Raw genomic sequence first — 16,208 nt, forward strand, 5'->3', positions numbered from 1 at the left:
TCCGTGCTAAGACAACAACAAATGCTTCAAATCTCGTTGTAACACAATACAAGAGAGAGGGAACAGGCAACTGGAGCAGCGACAACAAAAAGGCTGGCATCTATCCGGCTCGATGCGACCAAATGTTTAATTGGGCAACAACAAATTCTCCAGTTCGATAGGATAAAATGTTGAGGTGAGGGAGGGGTGATCCATAGGTTATGTTTCTCAGTTACCGTATATGATGAGCAGTAGAGGGAGAAAAGAAGAAGTGAAATAAAAACAACCAGTATTAATTCTTTATATAAATATGATTGCTGTTTATTGTGATATTCAATTCTTTTTTTACAACAAAGAGATTACCTTTTGTAATCTGGGGTTGGCGCAGAGGCCTTGGCGCTTTCGCTTCTAGAGATAAAACAAAAGTGAACGCAGAGGTTCACGTGGATCGCAGAGGATCTTAGTGATCGCAGAGGATCGTGTTGATCGCAGAGGATCTTCGTTTATTACTAATACAACTACAATTATTCCAGTGAGAGAACAGTCTCTCCTATGTATCAAAATGGGCAAACCAACAACAACCGTCGCCCGTTGGTATCTACACTCTCCGGTCTCCGCAGAGGGAACTTGTAGAGGTGATACCCGAGCTGTCAATCAGCATCCGTGATCGACTGGGCTCGAGAATTTGATGGCCAACGTATCTAACTTATACAGCCCCCATATAACGGCACCTCCCCGTTTTCGGTGTTTTGAGGATTTTAACTAAAATTTTTGATCGAACTATCTGTAATTTGAAATTTGAGGTTTTCAGTAGTCACAAAATTACTCCTCCAAAAATTTTCAACATATGTTGGTCCATGTTTGTATATAGCCCCCATATAACGGTATCTCCCCATATTTTATAATTTATATGGGAAACGGTATGGAAAAAACACAAATTTTTACACACATAATTTCAATTTTAGCTCCAATATGTTTACTATTGAGTCCCATTAAGAAATTAACAATCGGTGACGCTAAAAAATTGGGGTTTTGGCCAGAAAAATCGATTTCTGAACCACTGTGCACCACCACTTTTTAAAAGTGGTTTTCTTATTCTCATTTATTGTAGACAATTTTTGTGGTTGATGTTGAAAAATAAATAAATTATTAATTAGTGGTTATCAAGAGCAATAACTATCGAGGTATTGAGTTTGCATTCTTTAGTGCCGATTCTCATAGTTCATTTGAAAGTCGTTAGAGCAAGAAGCACACCAGAATTTATTTTGATTATGTTGAAGTTTAAATTCCTTTCTATTTACTCCTATGTACTTGTGGCCTTAATATGCCTAGCGGATGGAAAAGTTTACCAAGTCGGTGATGTTACTGTGGTGACCGATCGTCGTATGTACCTTTTTTTCTAATAAAATTAGTTTTCTTAGTGTCATAGAAATTATTTTTACTTATCATTTTCTTTTTTGTCAATTTCCATCCATCAGTTAATTTCCGCTGCGATCGCATTATTTGTCCACGAAATACCTATCATTGTGTAGTAACCAAAACATCAAAATCCTACGATATGACAAGAGTAAGACGTGAAAACGAGTGTTATTCCATTAGCAAGATCTTGTGGAAAAGATCCAGAACCTATGAAACGGTCAACACTAAAATACCAATTAATTTCCGTTTGCATGTAGAATATGATCAAGAATAAATTATTGAAGAAAGTCAATGCAAATACTCAATAAATGTAAGTCTACATTACGCTAGCGGTTTTTCTGTGAGATACTCACAGGTTATGAGTTCGCTTTACTATGGGAGCTATACCAAAACATGGACCTTTGTTGACGATTTTTGGTGGAGAAATTTCGTTACCGTTGAGATCCTTGGAAGCCAAATTGCAACAAGTTCGGTTAAAATTTTTAGGTAAAAACCTCAAAATACCAAAACTTGGGAGGTACCATTATATGGGGGCTATACCAAAATATGGACTTATGTTGACGATTTTTTGTAGAGAATTTTCGTGACCACAGAGAACCTCAAATGCCAAATTACAGCTAGTTTGTTAAAAAATAGTGGCTAAAATCGTCAAAACACCGAAAATTGGGAGGTACGGTTATATGGCGACTATACCAAAACATGGACTTATGTTGATGATTTGCAGTGGAGAATTTCCTTAACCATTGAGAACCTCAAATGTCAAATTACAGACACTTCGGTTAACAAATGTACCTAAAATCCTCAAAATACCGAAAATCGGGTGGTACCGTTATATGGGGGCAACACCAAAACATGGACCGATGTTAAAAATTGTTGGTTGAAACATTTTGTGACCACTGGGGACCTCAAATGGCAAATTACAGATAGTTAAGATACAAATTGCAGCAAATATTCTCAAAATTACGAAAATCGGAAAGTACCGTCATATGGGGGCTATACCAAAACACGGACCTATGTTGACAATTGTTGATGGAGTAGTTTTGTGACCACTGAGAACCTTAAATGTGAAATTACAGGTAGTTCGGTTAAAATTACAAGATAAAAATCCTCAGAATACCAAAAACCGGGAGGTACCGTTATATGGGGGCTATACCAAAACATGGACCTATGTTGACAATTTTTGGTATAGTAATTGTTTGACCAATGGGAACCTCAAATGTCAAATTACAGATAGTTTGGTATACCAAAGTAGCTAAACACCTGAAAACACCAAAAATCGAGAGGTACCGTCATATGGGGGCTATACCAAAATATGGACCTATGTTGACAATTTTTAATGGAGAAGTTTTGTAACCATTTGGAACCTCAAATGTCAAAATACAGATAGCTCGGTATACCAATGTAGTTAAACACCCGAAAACTCCTAAAATCGGGTGGTCCGGTGATATAGAGGCTATACCAAAACATGGACCTATGTTGACAATTGTTCGTGGAGTAGCTTTGTGACCATTTGGAACCTCAAATGTCAAACTGCAGATAGTTCGCTATACGGATGTAGCTAAACACCTGAAAACACCTAAAATCGGGAGGTCCGGTGATATGGGGGCTATACCAAAACATGGACCTATGTTGACAATTTTTAATGGAGAAGTTTTGTAACCATAGCTCGGTATACCAATGTAGCTAAACACCCGAAAACACCTAAAATCGGGAGGTCCGGTGATATGGGGGCTATACCAAAAACATGGACCTATGTTGACAATTGTTGGTAGAGTAGTTTTGTGACCAGTGAGAATCTCAAAAGTCAAATTACAGGTAGTTCGGTTAAAAATTCAAGATAAAAATCCTCAAAATACCGAAAATCGGGAGGGACCATCATATGGGGCTATACCAAAACATGGACCTATTTTGACAATTTTTGGTGAAGATATTTTGTAACCATTAGGAACCTTAAATGTCAAATGACAGATAGTCCGGTTAAAAATGTAAGCTAAAAATCCTCAAAATACTGAAAATCGGGAGGTAACGTTATATGGAGGCTATACGAAAAGTAGACGCAACAGCCCATCTACGAACTCGACCTGCCTATGGAAAAAAGACACTCTGGTAGCGCTCTGACTCAGTTATTGCCGACGCTAGAGTGATTACAACAGACGGACATGGCTATATCCACTCAGAATTTTGTCCGGTAACTCTTGAAGGCAGTAATTGATTTCGTCCAAAATTTGTACATCGTAATATTCCTCCCAGATATATCGAGTTCGAAAATGGACTATATCGGTCAACTGCTTCAGGTACCGCCCACACAAAATTCGTATAATCTGAAGTTTGAGAGCTCCGAAAAAGTGGGCTGCTATAGCCTATCTACGAACTTTACCTGCCTATAGAAAAAAGACACTCGGCTAGCGCTCTAGCTCAGTTATTGTGGACGCTAGAGTGATTACAACAGACGGACATGGCTATATCCACTCAGAATTTTGTCCGGTAACTCTTGAAGGTAGCAATTGATTTGGTCTAAACTTTGCACATCTTATTATTCCTTCCACATATATAGGGTTCGAATATGGACTATATCGTTCTACTCCTACGGGTACCTTCCACAGAAAATTCGGATAATTTGAAGTTTAAGAGCTCCTCTCGGATCGTTTTGAAATTTTTTCCAGTAGGTTGTCCTTGCGGCTCACTTTACGACGGTAAAATTTTTTTCCATCGCAAGTCCATACTTCCTGAAATATGTATTGGACTAACAGATCCAATCTCTAATCAAATGGGATCCTATTGATGAAAGAATTATGACGGCAACGTTCCGAACTAGAGTTAGAAATGCCACTATAATTCAGTGCTATGCACCCACGGAAACTTCACCATTTTGCGAAAAAGATCGTTTTTATAGTAAACTCAATGGCACGCTGAACAACATTCCTCCAGGAAACATTAAGATCTTGCTTGGCGATTTTAACGCCAAAGTTGGCGCCAATAACGACAACCTTACTAATATCATGGGTAATCAAGGCTTAGGCGAAATTAATGAAAATGGCGAGATGTTCACGGAAATGTGTAGCTCCAACAATATTATAATAGGTGGCACGCTTTTTCCCCACAAAAGGTCCCATAAGATTACATGGGTTTCCCCAGATGGCCGTACCGAAAATCAGATTGACCATATCTGCATAAATAAGATGTGGAGACACAGTATCTCTTAGATACGCGGAACAAACGTAGTGCGGACATTGGCTCAGACCACCATCTTCTGATCGGCGAATTCCGCCTAAAAATTGTGCGCACTGACACTCGTAACATCCACACATCGACACGATTAGACATCCAAAAACTCAAAAATCCAAACATCCGACAGCAATATCGTCAACAGCTACAATTAAACATCACAAACATAGCACCGCATGGTAACGTTGATTCGAAGTGGAATGCTATAAAAGATGCTTTTATCGATGCAGGATCAAAAGTACTCGGTCACCAACGCAAAACCAAAAAAGACTGGATATGTACAACTACCTGGGAGGTTATCGATGAACGCCGCAGAAAAAAGGCAGCTGTCAATTCAGCAAGAACTCGTGCTTCCAAGGAAGCTGCATACCGTCAATACGAGACTTTAAACAAATCTGTAAAGCGAAGGTGTAGACACGATAAGCGGATGTGGATCAGCTCGATTGCGACACAAGCAGAAACTGAAGCTGCAAGTGGGAACACTAAAATGCTTTATGAATGCACAAAACGATTGTCAGGTAGACCAATAAATGGAAATGTCCCAATAAAAGCTAAAGATGGCACAATTCTTACCTCAGAAGTAGAACAGCTCTCACGATGGTATGAGCATTTCACCGAGCTCTTTCAGGTTCCATCTGAGTATAATGACAACCTGGCGAAATTCGTACCTCATTACGCAATCCAGCATATCAACCGCGTCGGGTCCCAATGCCCCAGCATCACAGAAATTGAGTCGGCAATGTCACAGAAATTGAGTTGGCAATGTCCATGTAGAACTCTTTAAAGCGGATAATGAACTATCTGCTCTGGCTTTGCATGAATTATTTCAGGATATCTGGACGTCAGAAACGTTTCCAAACGATTGGCTACAAGGGATAGTGGTAAAAATACCGAAAAAAGGGGCACTAAGCGACTGCAACAATTGGATCCTGTGCAGCTGTCTAAAAATATTCTGCAAAATCATTCTAAACCGTATTGAGAATAAAATTGACGATACGCTTAGGCGCCAACAAGCCGGATTCCGCAGTCGCAAATCTTGTGTCGACCATATTGCCACTATACGCATAATAATGGAACAAATAAACGAAATGCAAGACTCGCTCCATCTTGTCTTCATTGACTTCAAAAAAGCGTTCGACTTAATTAAGCACCAGAGTATTTGGGAAGCTATGAGCAGAAAAGGTGTCCCCGACAAGATTTGTAACCTAATCAAAGCACAATACCACCGTTTTGAATGCAGAGTAAGACATGGCGATAAACTCTCCCCCGCTATATCCGTAAAATCCGGGGTGAGACAATGATGTGTGCTGTCACCGCTGCTATTTCTTATTGTTATTGATGAAATACTTGTCAGGACAATCGACAACAATCCGCGCCGAGGAATAATGTGGCACCAATTAAAGATGGAACACCTCAACGACCTTGTATATGCTGATGACATTGCTTTAATATCTAAGCGGTTATCAGATGTACAAAGCAAAATAACCGACATAGCATCAACTTCAAGTGCATATGGCTTAAAGATTAACGTGGAAAAGACCAAATCACTTCACTTAAACTCCTCTCAAAGACAACCGCTCTCTCTGTATGGACAAGACATCGAACAGGTGGCGAACTTTACGTACCTAGGCAGTCAAATTACGAAAGATGGAGGTAAACGTGATGATATATCAACCCCCATCCCAAAGGCTAAGGTCGCTTTTGCGGGTTTGTATAAAATATGGAGGTCCAATCAACTAAGTACCAAAACAAAGATACGCATATTTAAAAGTAATGTTCTGTCAGTTCTGCTTTATGGATGCGAAACCTGGCTTGTGTCCAACAAGCTCACGAATAAGCTGCAATCTTTCGTTAATAGATCCAAATAACTGGATATCAAACTTGGATCTTTATCAGAGGAGTGATATTAAGCCGATTGCTACAGTAATCCGTGAAAGGAAATGGAGGTGGATAGGCCACGTTCTTCGTAAACCAGCGGATGATATATGTCGAGAAGCCTTTGATTGGAATCCACAAGGAATGCGAAGAAGAGGCAGACCAAGGGGTAGCTGGAGAAGAAGCATTGAAGAAGAAATAACCTTACATCCAGGAAATCTATCTTGGAATAATGTTAAAACTTTAAGTTCAAATAGAAATGATTGGAATAATTTTGTATTGGCACTATGCGCCCACGATTTGGCGTAAAAGCAATAAATAATAAAAATAATAACAGATCCAAGAAACCCTAACCGTACGAAATAAAATGGAAAATCTGTAAAATAACTCTCGCAGGGAATTTCTGATTGGTCCACACTTTGCACATTGCATTATTTCACCCAGTCGTGTATCAGGTTGGAATATGGACTATATCGGTTCACTCCTTCGAGTACCTCCCACTCACAATTCGGAGAGAGCAAAGTTTAAGAGCTTCTCTAGTATTGTGTTGAATTTTTTTCAAGAGGTTCTCATAGCGGGCCACTTTTAATTTTTTTTCCGAAGTTAGTTCATACTTCCTGTGATAATGACCCAAAAGCTCACAAATTGCCAAAGTTTGAGCATAATCGGAATATGTTAACACATGCCGCGGGGATCTTAGATTTCCCATAGTAATTTGTATGGGACCAATGGTGAATTGCCATCTTATAAACGTCTTTTAAAGCAACTCAATTGCATTTTTCGAAATTTCCTGCACCGATCAACACGGGATCCAACGAGAAAATCCACAATATTTCCGTCAGCTGTACATCCAATATCAAATGTTAGTTGGTGGAATAAATGCCCAAGGCTGCCTCTATCTCACGGTGTATAACATGGCGATCTTTCATTATCCGTTCACTTATGGCTTAATTGTTTTTCTGACACAATGGCCGTTTTTAGACGACCCTTACGATCTTCGTTTTTTTAGCGAGTGTCGGCCACGATTGAATTCACTTAACCAGTTTTTCATAGAGCTATAGGATGGTCATTAATCGGCATACAAATATTTAAGTTGACCGATGCATTCTTGCCGTGATTATCCACGCCGAAAGTTGTGAACAATTATCGGACGAAAATGTTCACAAGTAAATTCCATTTTTGATTTTTTCAAGTCCTTGTAAACACAACGACAACAAAGGGTGACGGAGGGGATGAAAGATATCACGGAACGGCCCTGACCGGCTTTAACATGGCAAAGCCCAGGATCTATCTTGGTGCCTCTTTCATCTCAAGTGGACACTGACCTTCCCGTGTTATCGCCTGGGAAGCTACATTTAACACCCGTTAAAGGTAGTGACCTAACATGTGCCGCGCGTTCACCCGTAAGAACGTTAACAATTCGGGTTTGGACGTCGGGTTAATAACCCCCCTCTAGCAAAAAGCAGTCAACTAAGAAAAAACGAAACGTTTTAAGGACCATGATCTGCAAATCTGCACCTGGAATGTTCGCACTCTTTATAGAGAAGGTGCAGTTTACGCATTGGCAGATGTACTTGAAAAGTACTAGGCCGACATTACTGCCATACAGGAAATACGATGGAATGGAAAAAGCGTCACAACAACACATAAAGGTGACGCACTGTATTATAGCTGCCACGACACAAAGCATGAGTTTGGTTGCGGATTTGTAGTTAGTCGGAAGTTAAAACATCTGATCTCCAGCTTCATTCCAGTGAATGAAAGTCTTGCTACAATACGGATAGAAGCAAATTTCTTCAACATTAGCTTTATCTGCGCTCATGCTCCAACCGAAGACAAAGACGAACAGGCCAAAGATATATTCTATGAGCGCTTAGAAGTAACACACGACCGTTGTCCATGGCTCATGACATTAAAATTATTCTAGGCGATTATAATGCCAAAATTGTAGAGGAGAATATCTTTGGCCCAACAGTCGGGAAAAACTTAGTCTCCACAGTGAAACATCTGACAACGTAATTAGGCTGATAGACTTTGCTGCGGCAAAAAACACGATAGTTAGCAGCACCAGATTTAAGCATCTAGAAATTCATAAGGGCACCCGGCTGTCTCCGGATCAGAAAACAAGAAATAAAATTTATCACGTTGTGCTAGATGGGAAACTTTCATTGAGCGTGTTGGATGTACGTTCGTTCCGAGGAGCAAACATAGACTCGAACCAATACCTAACACGAAAGTTAGACATCGGTAAGCTGCAATCCCAACAGAAAGCCACAGCATATTCCACTCTACTGGCCCAATTGCTTATTCAAAGGAGTTCTCGTCACAATAACATATCAGCACAATGACAAAGTATTGTCCATTCCATGCAAACAGCCGCAAAATCCATGCTTAGATACCAGAGACCTCCACCGAGGTATCCATGGTATGACCAGGAGTGTTGTGCTGCTACCGAAGAAAAAAATGCGGCATGTAGGGCTACTTTACAATCCGTAGCAACGCGTAACGCACAAGAGAGATATCAGGAGAAAAGGGGAGAGGAGAAACGTTTTTTCCGCAGGAAAATGAGAGAAATGGAAAAGCGAGAGTTTGAAAAAATCGAGATGTACAGGAGCCAGAATGTCCGAAAGTTCTACCAAAGAGTAAAACAACAAACTGATGGCTTTGGTACATCCTCCTGTGAATTACATTAATCATTATCGTGAATTTCTTTCTAAATATTTTTTCATCAGCGAGGATTTTTGTAAATATATTTTCATCAACGTGGATTTTTTTGAAAAATATTTTTTATCAAAGTGAATTTTTTAAAAAAAAAAAAATTCATCATCTTGATTTCTTTTAATATTTTTTATCAACGTGGATTTTTTTGAATATATTTTTTGTTGAAATTGATTTTTTTTTTCATATTATTTTTTCATCAACTTAAATTTTTTAAATAGGTCACTGTTTTGGTATTGCCCCCATATAACGGTACCTCCCGATTTTCGGTGTTTTGAGGATTTTAGCTAAAAATTTTGAGCGAACTACCTGTAATTTTACATTTGAAGTTTTCAGTGGTCACAAAACTACTCCTCCAAAAATTGTCAACATATCGACGCCTCCAAACAATAGTATGCTAAGTCGACTTAGCATGTTTTCAAGTTCTTTACATTTTTATATTTAACGTCCTTTAACTTAAATTCTGTCAAATTTTGGTAATGATCGGACAATCCGAACAGAAGTTATAAACAAATATTTACTTAGCATAGTACTGAAGGTCAAAGAAATTTCCAAACTTTTAGAGCTTGTCCTGCAAAACTCGCTTTTCAGAATTAGCAAACTATTATTTGGAGGTGTCGAACGTCCTTTAACTTAAATTCTGTCTAATTTTGGTAATGATCGGTCAATCCGAACAGAAGTTATAAACAAATATTGACTTAGCATAGTACTGAAGTTCAAAAAATTTTCCAAACTTTGAGAGCTTCTCCTGCAAAACTCACTTTTTAGACTTAGCATACTATTATGCTAAAAAATTGGGATTTTGACCAGAAAATAGATTTCTGAACCATTGTGCACCACCACTTTTTAAGAGTGGTTTTCTTATTCTCATTTATTGTAGAAAATTTTTGTGGTTGATGTTGAAAAATAAATAAATTATTAATTAGTGGTTATCAAGAGCAATAACTATCGAGGTATTGAGTTTACATTCTTTAGTGGCGATTCTCATAGTTCATTTGAAAGTCGTTAGAGCAAGAAGCACAGCAGAATTTATTTTGATTATGTTGAAGTTTAAATTTCTTTCTATTTACTCCTGTTTACTTGTGGCCTTAATATGCCTAGCGGATGGAAAAGTTTACCAAGTCGGTGATGTTACTGTGGTGACCGAACCATGTAAGTACCTATTTCTAATAACATTTTTTTTTTTTCTTAGTGTCATAGAAATTATTTTTACTTATTTTTATTTATCATTTTTTTTTTTTTTTTTTTGTCAATATCCATCCATCAGTTAATTTCCGCTGCGATAAAATTATTTGTCCACCAAGTGCCCATCTTTGTGTAGTAACCAAAACTTCTAAATCCTATCAGTTGACAAGAGTAAGACGTGAAAACCGGTGTTATTCCATTAGCCAGATCTTGTTGAAAAAATCCAGAACCTACGAAACGGTCAAGACTAAAATACCTATTGATTTCCGTTTGGATGTAGAATATGATGGACAATAAATTATTGATGAAAGTCAATGAATTGAAAAATAAATTGCAAACGAGGAATTTTTTTAAATATGATCTTAATATAATTTTAATAAAATACAATATTTTACATGGTTGAAAATACTCAAGAAATATTTTTGTTTTCATGATTACAAATACTCAGTATATGGAAGTCTTCATTACGCTAGGGGGTTTTCTGTAAGATACTCAGAGGTTACGAGTTCGCATTACTATGGGAGCTATATAAAAACATGGACCTTTGTTGACGATTTTTGGGGGAGAACTTTGGCGACCGCTGAGAACCTTAAATGTCAAATTGCAAAATGTCAAGTTCGGTGAAAAATTTTAGCTAAAATCTTCAAAATGCAAAATCGGGAAGAACCGCTATATGGGGGCTACACCAAAACATCGACCGACATTAAAAATTGTTGGTTGAGATATTTTGTGACCACTGGGGACTTCAAATGGAAAATTACAGATAGTTTAGATAAAATTGTAGCTAATATTCTAAAAATTCCGAAAATCGGGAAGTACCGTTATATGGGGGCTATATTAAAACATACACCAATTCTGAAGTTTTTTGGTGGAGAAGTTTCGGGACCACTGAGAACCTCAAATTTCGAATTGCAGCTAGTTCGGTTCAACATTTTAGCTAAAAACCTCAAAATACCGAAAATTGGGAGGTACCTTTATATGGGGGCTACACCAAAAGATGGACCGATGTGAAAAATTGTTGGTTGAGATATTTTGTGACCACTGTGACAGATAGTTTAGATAAAAATTGTAGCTAATATTCTCAAAAATCAGAAAATCGGGAGGTACCGTTATATGGGGGCTATACCAAAACATGGACCTATGTTGACAATATTTGGTGGAGTTGTCTTCAAGTCTCAAATTACAGGTAGTTTAATTGAACATTGTAGTTAAAATCCACAAAATACCGAAAATGGGGAGGTACTGTTATATTGGGGGCTATATCAAAACATGGACCTATGTTGAAAATTTTTGTGGAGATATTTTGTAACCGCTAGGAACCTTAAATGTCAAATTACAGATAGTCCTGTTAAAATTTGAAGCTAAAAATCCTCAAAATACCGAAAATCGGGAGGTAACGTTATATGAAGGCAATACGAAAAAGTGGGACGCTACAGCCCATCTACGAACTTGACCTGCCTATGGAAAAAAGACACTCGGCTAGCGCTCTAGCTCAATTATTGCGGACGCTAGAGTGATTACAACAGACGGACATGGCTATATCCACTCAGAATTTTGTCCGGTAACTCTTGAAGGTAGCAACTGATTTGGTCCAAAATGTGCACATCTTAATATTCCTTCCAGATATATCGAGTTCGAAAATGGATTATATCGGTCAACTCCTTCAGGTACCGCCCACACAAAATTCGTATAATGTGAAGATTGAGAGCTCCGAAAAAGTGGGCCGCTACAGCCCATCTACGAACTTGACCTGCCTATGGAAAAAAAGACACTCGGCTAGCGCTCTAGCTCAATTATTGCGGACGCTAGAGTGACTACAACAGACGGATATGGCTATATCCACTCAGAATTTTGTCCGGTAACTCTTGAATGTAGCAATTGATTTGGTCTAAGCTGCGCACATTGTATTATTCCTTCCACATATATAGGGTTCGAATATGGACTATATCGGTCCACTGCTTCGGGTACCTCCCACACAAAATTAGGATAATGTGAAGTTTAAGAGCTTCTCTCGGATCGTTTTGAGCTTTTTTTCAGTAGGTTGTCGTTGTGGCTCACTTTACGACGGTACAATTTTTTTCGGTCGCATGTCCATACTTCCTGAGATATTTATTTATTTATTGAGTCTATGGAATTACAATCCTTACAGACCAGCTTACTTACTAGCAAAATATAAATCTAATAACTCATTAAATTTATCTAGAGGGTAGCAAAAATCTAAATCAATTTCCAAATTAATTTTATTAAATTCATTTAATGTTCTCACAATAGGTTCGTTTCGACCATAGTTTGTTCTGTGGGTCGTAACGTTAAAATATTCGGCAAATCGAAGGGATCTTATTGGCACTTTAAATCCAATTAAACATAATAGATCCGGGCAATCTATATATCCACAAACTAGCTTATTAAGAAGAATTATAGACATTTTGGATCGTCGATCACATAGCGAATCCAAGCTTATTAATTTACAACGTGCTTCATATGACGGTAAAGGATTAGTAAATTGTAATGAAAACAATGCAAATTTAACAATTTTTTTTTTTTGAATTCTCTTAATGCGATCAATATGTGAGGAATAATACGGATTCCAAACAATTGAGGCATAATCAAGTTTAGATCTGACAAATGTCGTATACAATAATTTGCGAGTATAAGGATCCAAAAATTCTTTACAGTTGCGACGTATAAAAGCAAGAACTGAATATGGGCTAGGCAAAATATAGTCAATATGGTACTTGAATGAAAATTCAGCATCGAAAACTACACCAAGATCAAGTTTGGTGCTTACTTTTGAAAGCATAATGTCACCAATAGAATAATGACTATTTATCATTTTAGATAGCCTTCCAAAAGGAAGATGGACGCATTTAGACGGATTGAAATTAAGTTTATTCAAGTGACACCAAGAGATTAGCCGATTAATGTCGGCTTGTAATAACATTGAATCGCGAATTGAAGACATTTTTGAAAATAGTTTTATATCATCAGCAAAAAGAAGATATTTCCCATAATGAAAACACGAGCTAGTGTCATTAATGAAAAGTATGAAAAACAAGGGTCCCAGAATACTACCCTGAGGTATACCGGAGGTAGCGAAGTAATAATCAGATTTGCAATTCTCTATATTCACAAAACATTTCCTGTTCGCAAAGTATGATTTAATCCACATTAAAAGGGCCACAATGTTGGCTTAAATATTTCATTATAAAGATCTGCATTAACTTCCAACTTAAAGTTAATACTTTTATGTTCCTCTATTTGAGCTTTTTTTTTTTAATCAAACTGTAGCAAACTAAATGTTCGCGTACAATATCAGCATGTTTAACAACGTATGAAATAATATCATCAGCAGTTACTGTAGACCTAAAAGATGATAAATGAATCCATCTTTTATGAACTACAACATCAAGTTCACAATTCAAATTTTGCCCAAAAACTGCTCTATTACGCCTGCGTTTATTTCTTCCTTTAGCAACACGAAAATCGTTTGTTGGGTTAACATCCGTTGAAGCAATTGTTTGCAAATCAGCACTTTCGGTATACTCGGAGTTTACATCAGCATTGAGAATACCTTCAGATAAAAACGCATTTGTAGATAAATGAGAGAGTTCATTGTTGCGCACATCCATAACACGTTGACCACTAGCAGCATTGATGTCCAAAATAAATGAGAGAGAATTGATGGGAGAGTAATGTCCCTTTGTTAAACAATGGCTGACACAGCTCTCATTTGAATTCGTTATTCTCTGTTGTTACGAAAACGTGCAGGCGTTGACATCAATGACTAGCAGGAACATAAGAAGAAGCAGCATTAGTAGATAAGTGAGAAACGTCTTTGTTTACATCAGTGTCAACAACAACAGCATTGGCAATCATAGAACTATTATGATATTCAGGAGAACCGCTGTTAGCAACAACACCACGTCAAAGAGAGACGTTAGATAAAACGCGAGAAGAAGAAGCACAATTCTCGAGTGATTTAGAAGAAGTAAAACCAGTATTGAGATTGTCAAATGAATCTGTTGTTTTCTCAGCTCCATTAACATTTACCAACAACTCTCCAAGCATTTTCTTAAGCTCTATAACAGTGTTAATCACCACTGGGCTCGCGAGCCGTGTCTGTGTGAACACACACAATCTCATTTGTGGTGAGTTTGAACGTTGCTCTCACCACCGATCATCTTCTTTGTTTTAGCAATGAATTAACGCACACGATGTTTATCTAGAGAGGGATAGATAATCTCGTGTGTGTGCCCAACACAAACGCAGCGGTTGAATTTGTTGTTGCTGGTGAACACTGCTCTATAACCTCCAGAGAGAGTAATGAAACAGATGAAACTAACTCTCTCGATATCGATAAACATTCATTGCAATTATACAAAACATTTTTAGTTTTTTTAATGACATCAAAGATATTCAAATCACTTATTTCTGTGCAGAAATAATGAAATCTGCAACCGCATATATTGCATCTGATATATTTTTCACTTTGCATCTGCTTGTAGCACTTAGCACACAATGCCATCGACGGAATAGATGACATCGTAAAAATAAACATCTGTTTAATGCAAAGAACACTGACTGATATGTATTGACCTAACAGCTCCAAGAAACCCTGACCGAACGAAATAAAATGGAAAATTACTGTAAAATAACTATCGCTGGGAATTTCTGATTGGTCCAAACTTTGCACATTGTATTATTTCACCCAGTCATGTATCAGGTATCAGGAATATGGACTATATCGGTCCACTCCTTCGGGTATCTCCCACACACAATACGGAGGGAGCAAAGTTTAATAGTAATTCCATAGTAATATGTTTGGGACCAAAGGTGAATTTTCACAAAATTGCCATCTTATAAACGTCTTCTGAAGCACCGCCATCGCATTTTTTCGAAATTCCCTGCACCGATCAACACGGGATCCAACGAGAAAAACCACAATTTTGCCGTCAGCTGTACATCCAATATCAAATGTTAGTTGTTGGAAGAAATGCCCAAGGCTGCCTCTATCTCACGGTATATAACATGACGATCTTGCATTATCCGTTCACGTATGGATTAATTGTTTTTCTGACATAACGGGCGTTTTTGGACGACCCTTACGATCTTCGTTTGAATTCATTGAATTCACTAAACCAGTTTTTTCATATAGCTATAGGGTGGTCCTTTATCGACATACAAATATTTAAGTTGATCGATGCACTTTTGCCACGAAGAAAGTTGTGAAAAATTATCGGACGAAAATGTTCACAAGTAAATTCCATTTTTGATTTTTTTAAGTCCCTGTAAACAACACAACACATGGTCGTATGTCAAATTGCATTGAGTAAGTTTAGGCTGAAAGCTGTCAAACTTTCCAAAAAAAAAACAAAAATGTCGAATGGCGGCTGGCCAGAAACTTTTTTAACTTCACTCTTATGCATAATTTTTAAGACCATTTGCCACGCGAAACCCGCTCTCTATTCCCACACTATGAATTAGAGATGAAAACCTCTGTGAGCGGTATTACAGGTCACTACTTTTCACTTCAGGAAAGAAAGGATATTAGGCCCACTAGCCAACCGACATTCAACTGATGTTAACAGTTTGTCTGTAGCGGTATGTCCGAAGGACTTTTACACTCGATAGGTTTCTCAAGCCCTCAAACGATACTGCCCCAACTTCGGCCTTAATGACTATCCTCTTGCCATCTCCGATATTGAAAAACTACTACCAGGCAGACCAGAAAAACCTTTGCACAGCTTTTGTTACTAGTTTCAGAAACTGTTGACCCGTCCCCAATTTGCATCTATTCTCCTGTCCAT

At 37.9% G+C, this 16,208-nt stretch overlaps 1 protein-coding gene and 1 long non-coding RNA gene across 2 annotated transcripts; both read left to right on the forward strand.

Moving 5' to 3' along the window:
* The first annotated feature begins 1,158 nt into the window (after nucleotides 1-1,158).
* LOC141392717 (uncharacterized) lies at nucleotides 1,159-1,722 on the forward strand. The gene is made up of 2 exons (XR_012409860.1): nucleotides 1,159-1,362; nucleotides 1,458-1,722. It is a non-coding gene; the product is annotated as an uncharacterized lncRNA (long non-coding RNA).
* A 2,468-nt stretch (nucleotides 1,723-4,190) lies between these two features.
* LOC141392220 (uncharacterized) lies at nucleotides 4,191-5,502 on the forward strand. The gene is made up of 3 exons (XM_073965174.1): nucleotides 4,191-4,401; nucleotides 4,602-5,031; nucleotides 5,454-5,502. Exons 1-3 carry the CDS (start codon nucleotides 4,191-4,193, stop codon nucleotides 5,500-5,502), a joined length of 690 nt encoding a protein of 229 aa, XP_073821275.1.
* The last annotated feature ends 10,706 nt before the right edge of the window (nucleotides 5,503-16,208 follow it).

The sequence above is a fragment of the Musca autumnalis genome, unplaced genomic scaffold (assembly GCF_047663935.1).
Source record: "Musca autumnalis isolate F117 unplaced genomic scaffold, ASM4766393v1 scaffold_2, whole genome shotgun sequence".
In the NCBI taxonomy this organism is placed as follows: domain Eukaryota; kingdom Metazoa; phylum Arthropoda; class Insecta; order Diptera; family Muscidae; genus Musca; species Musca autumnalis.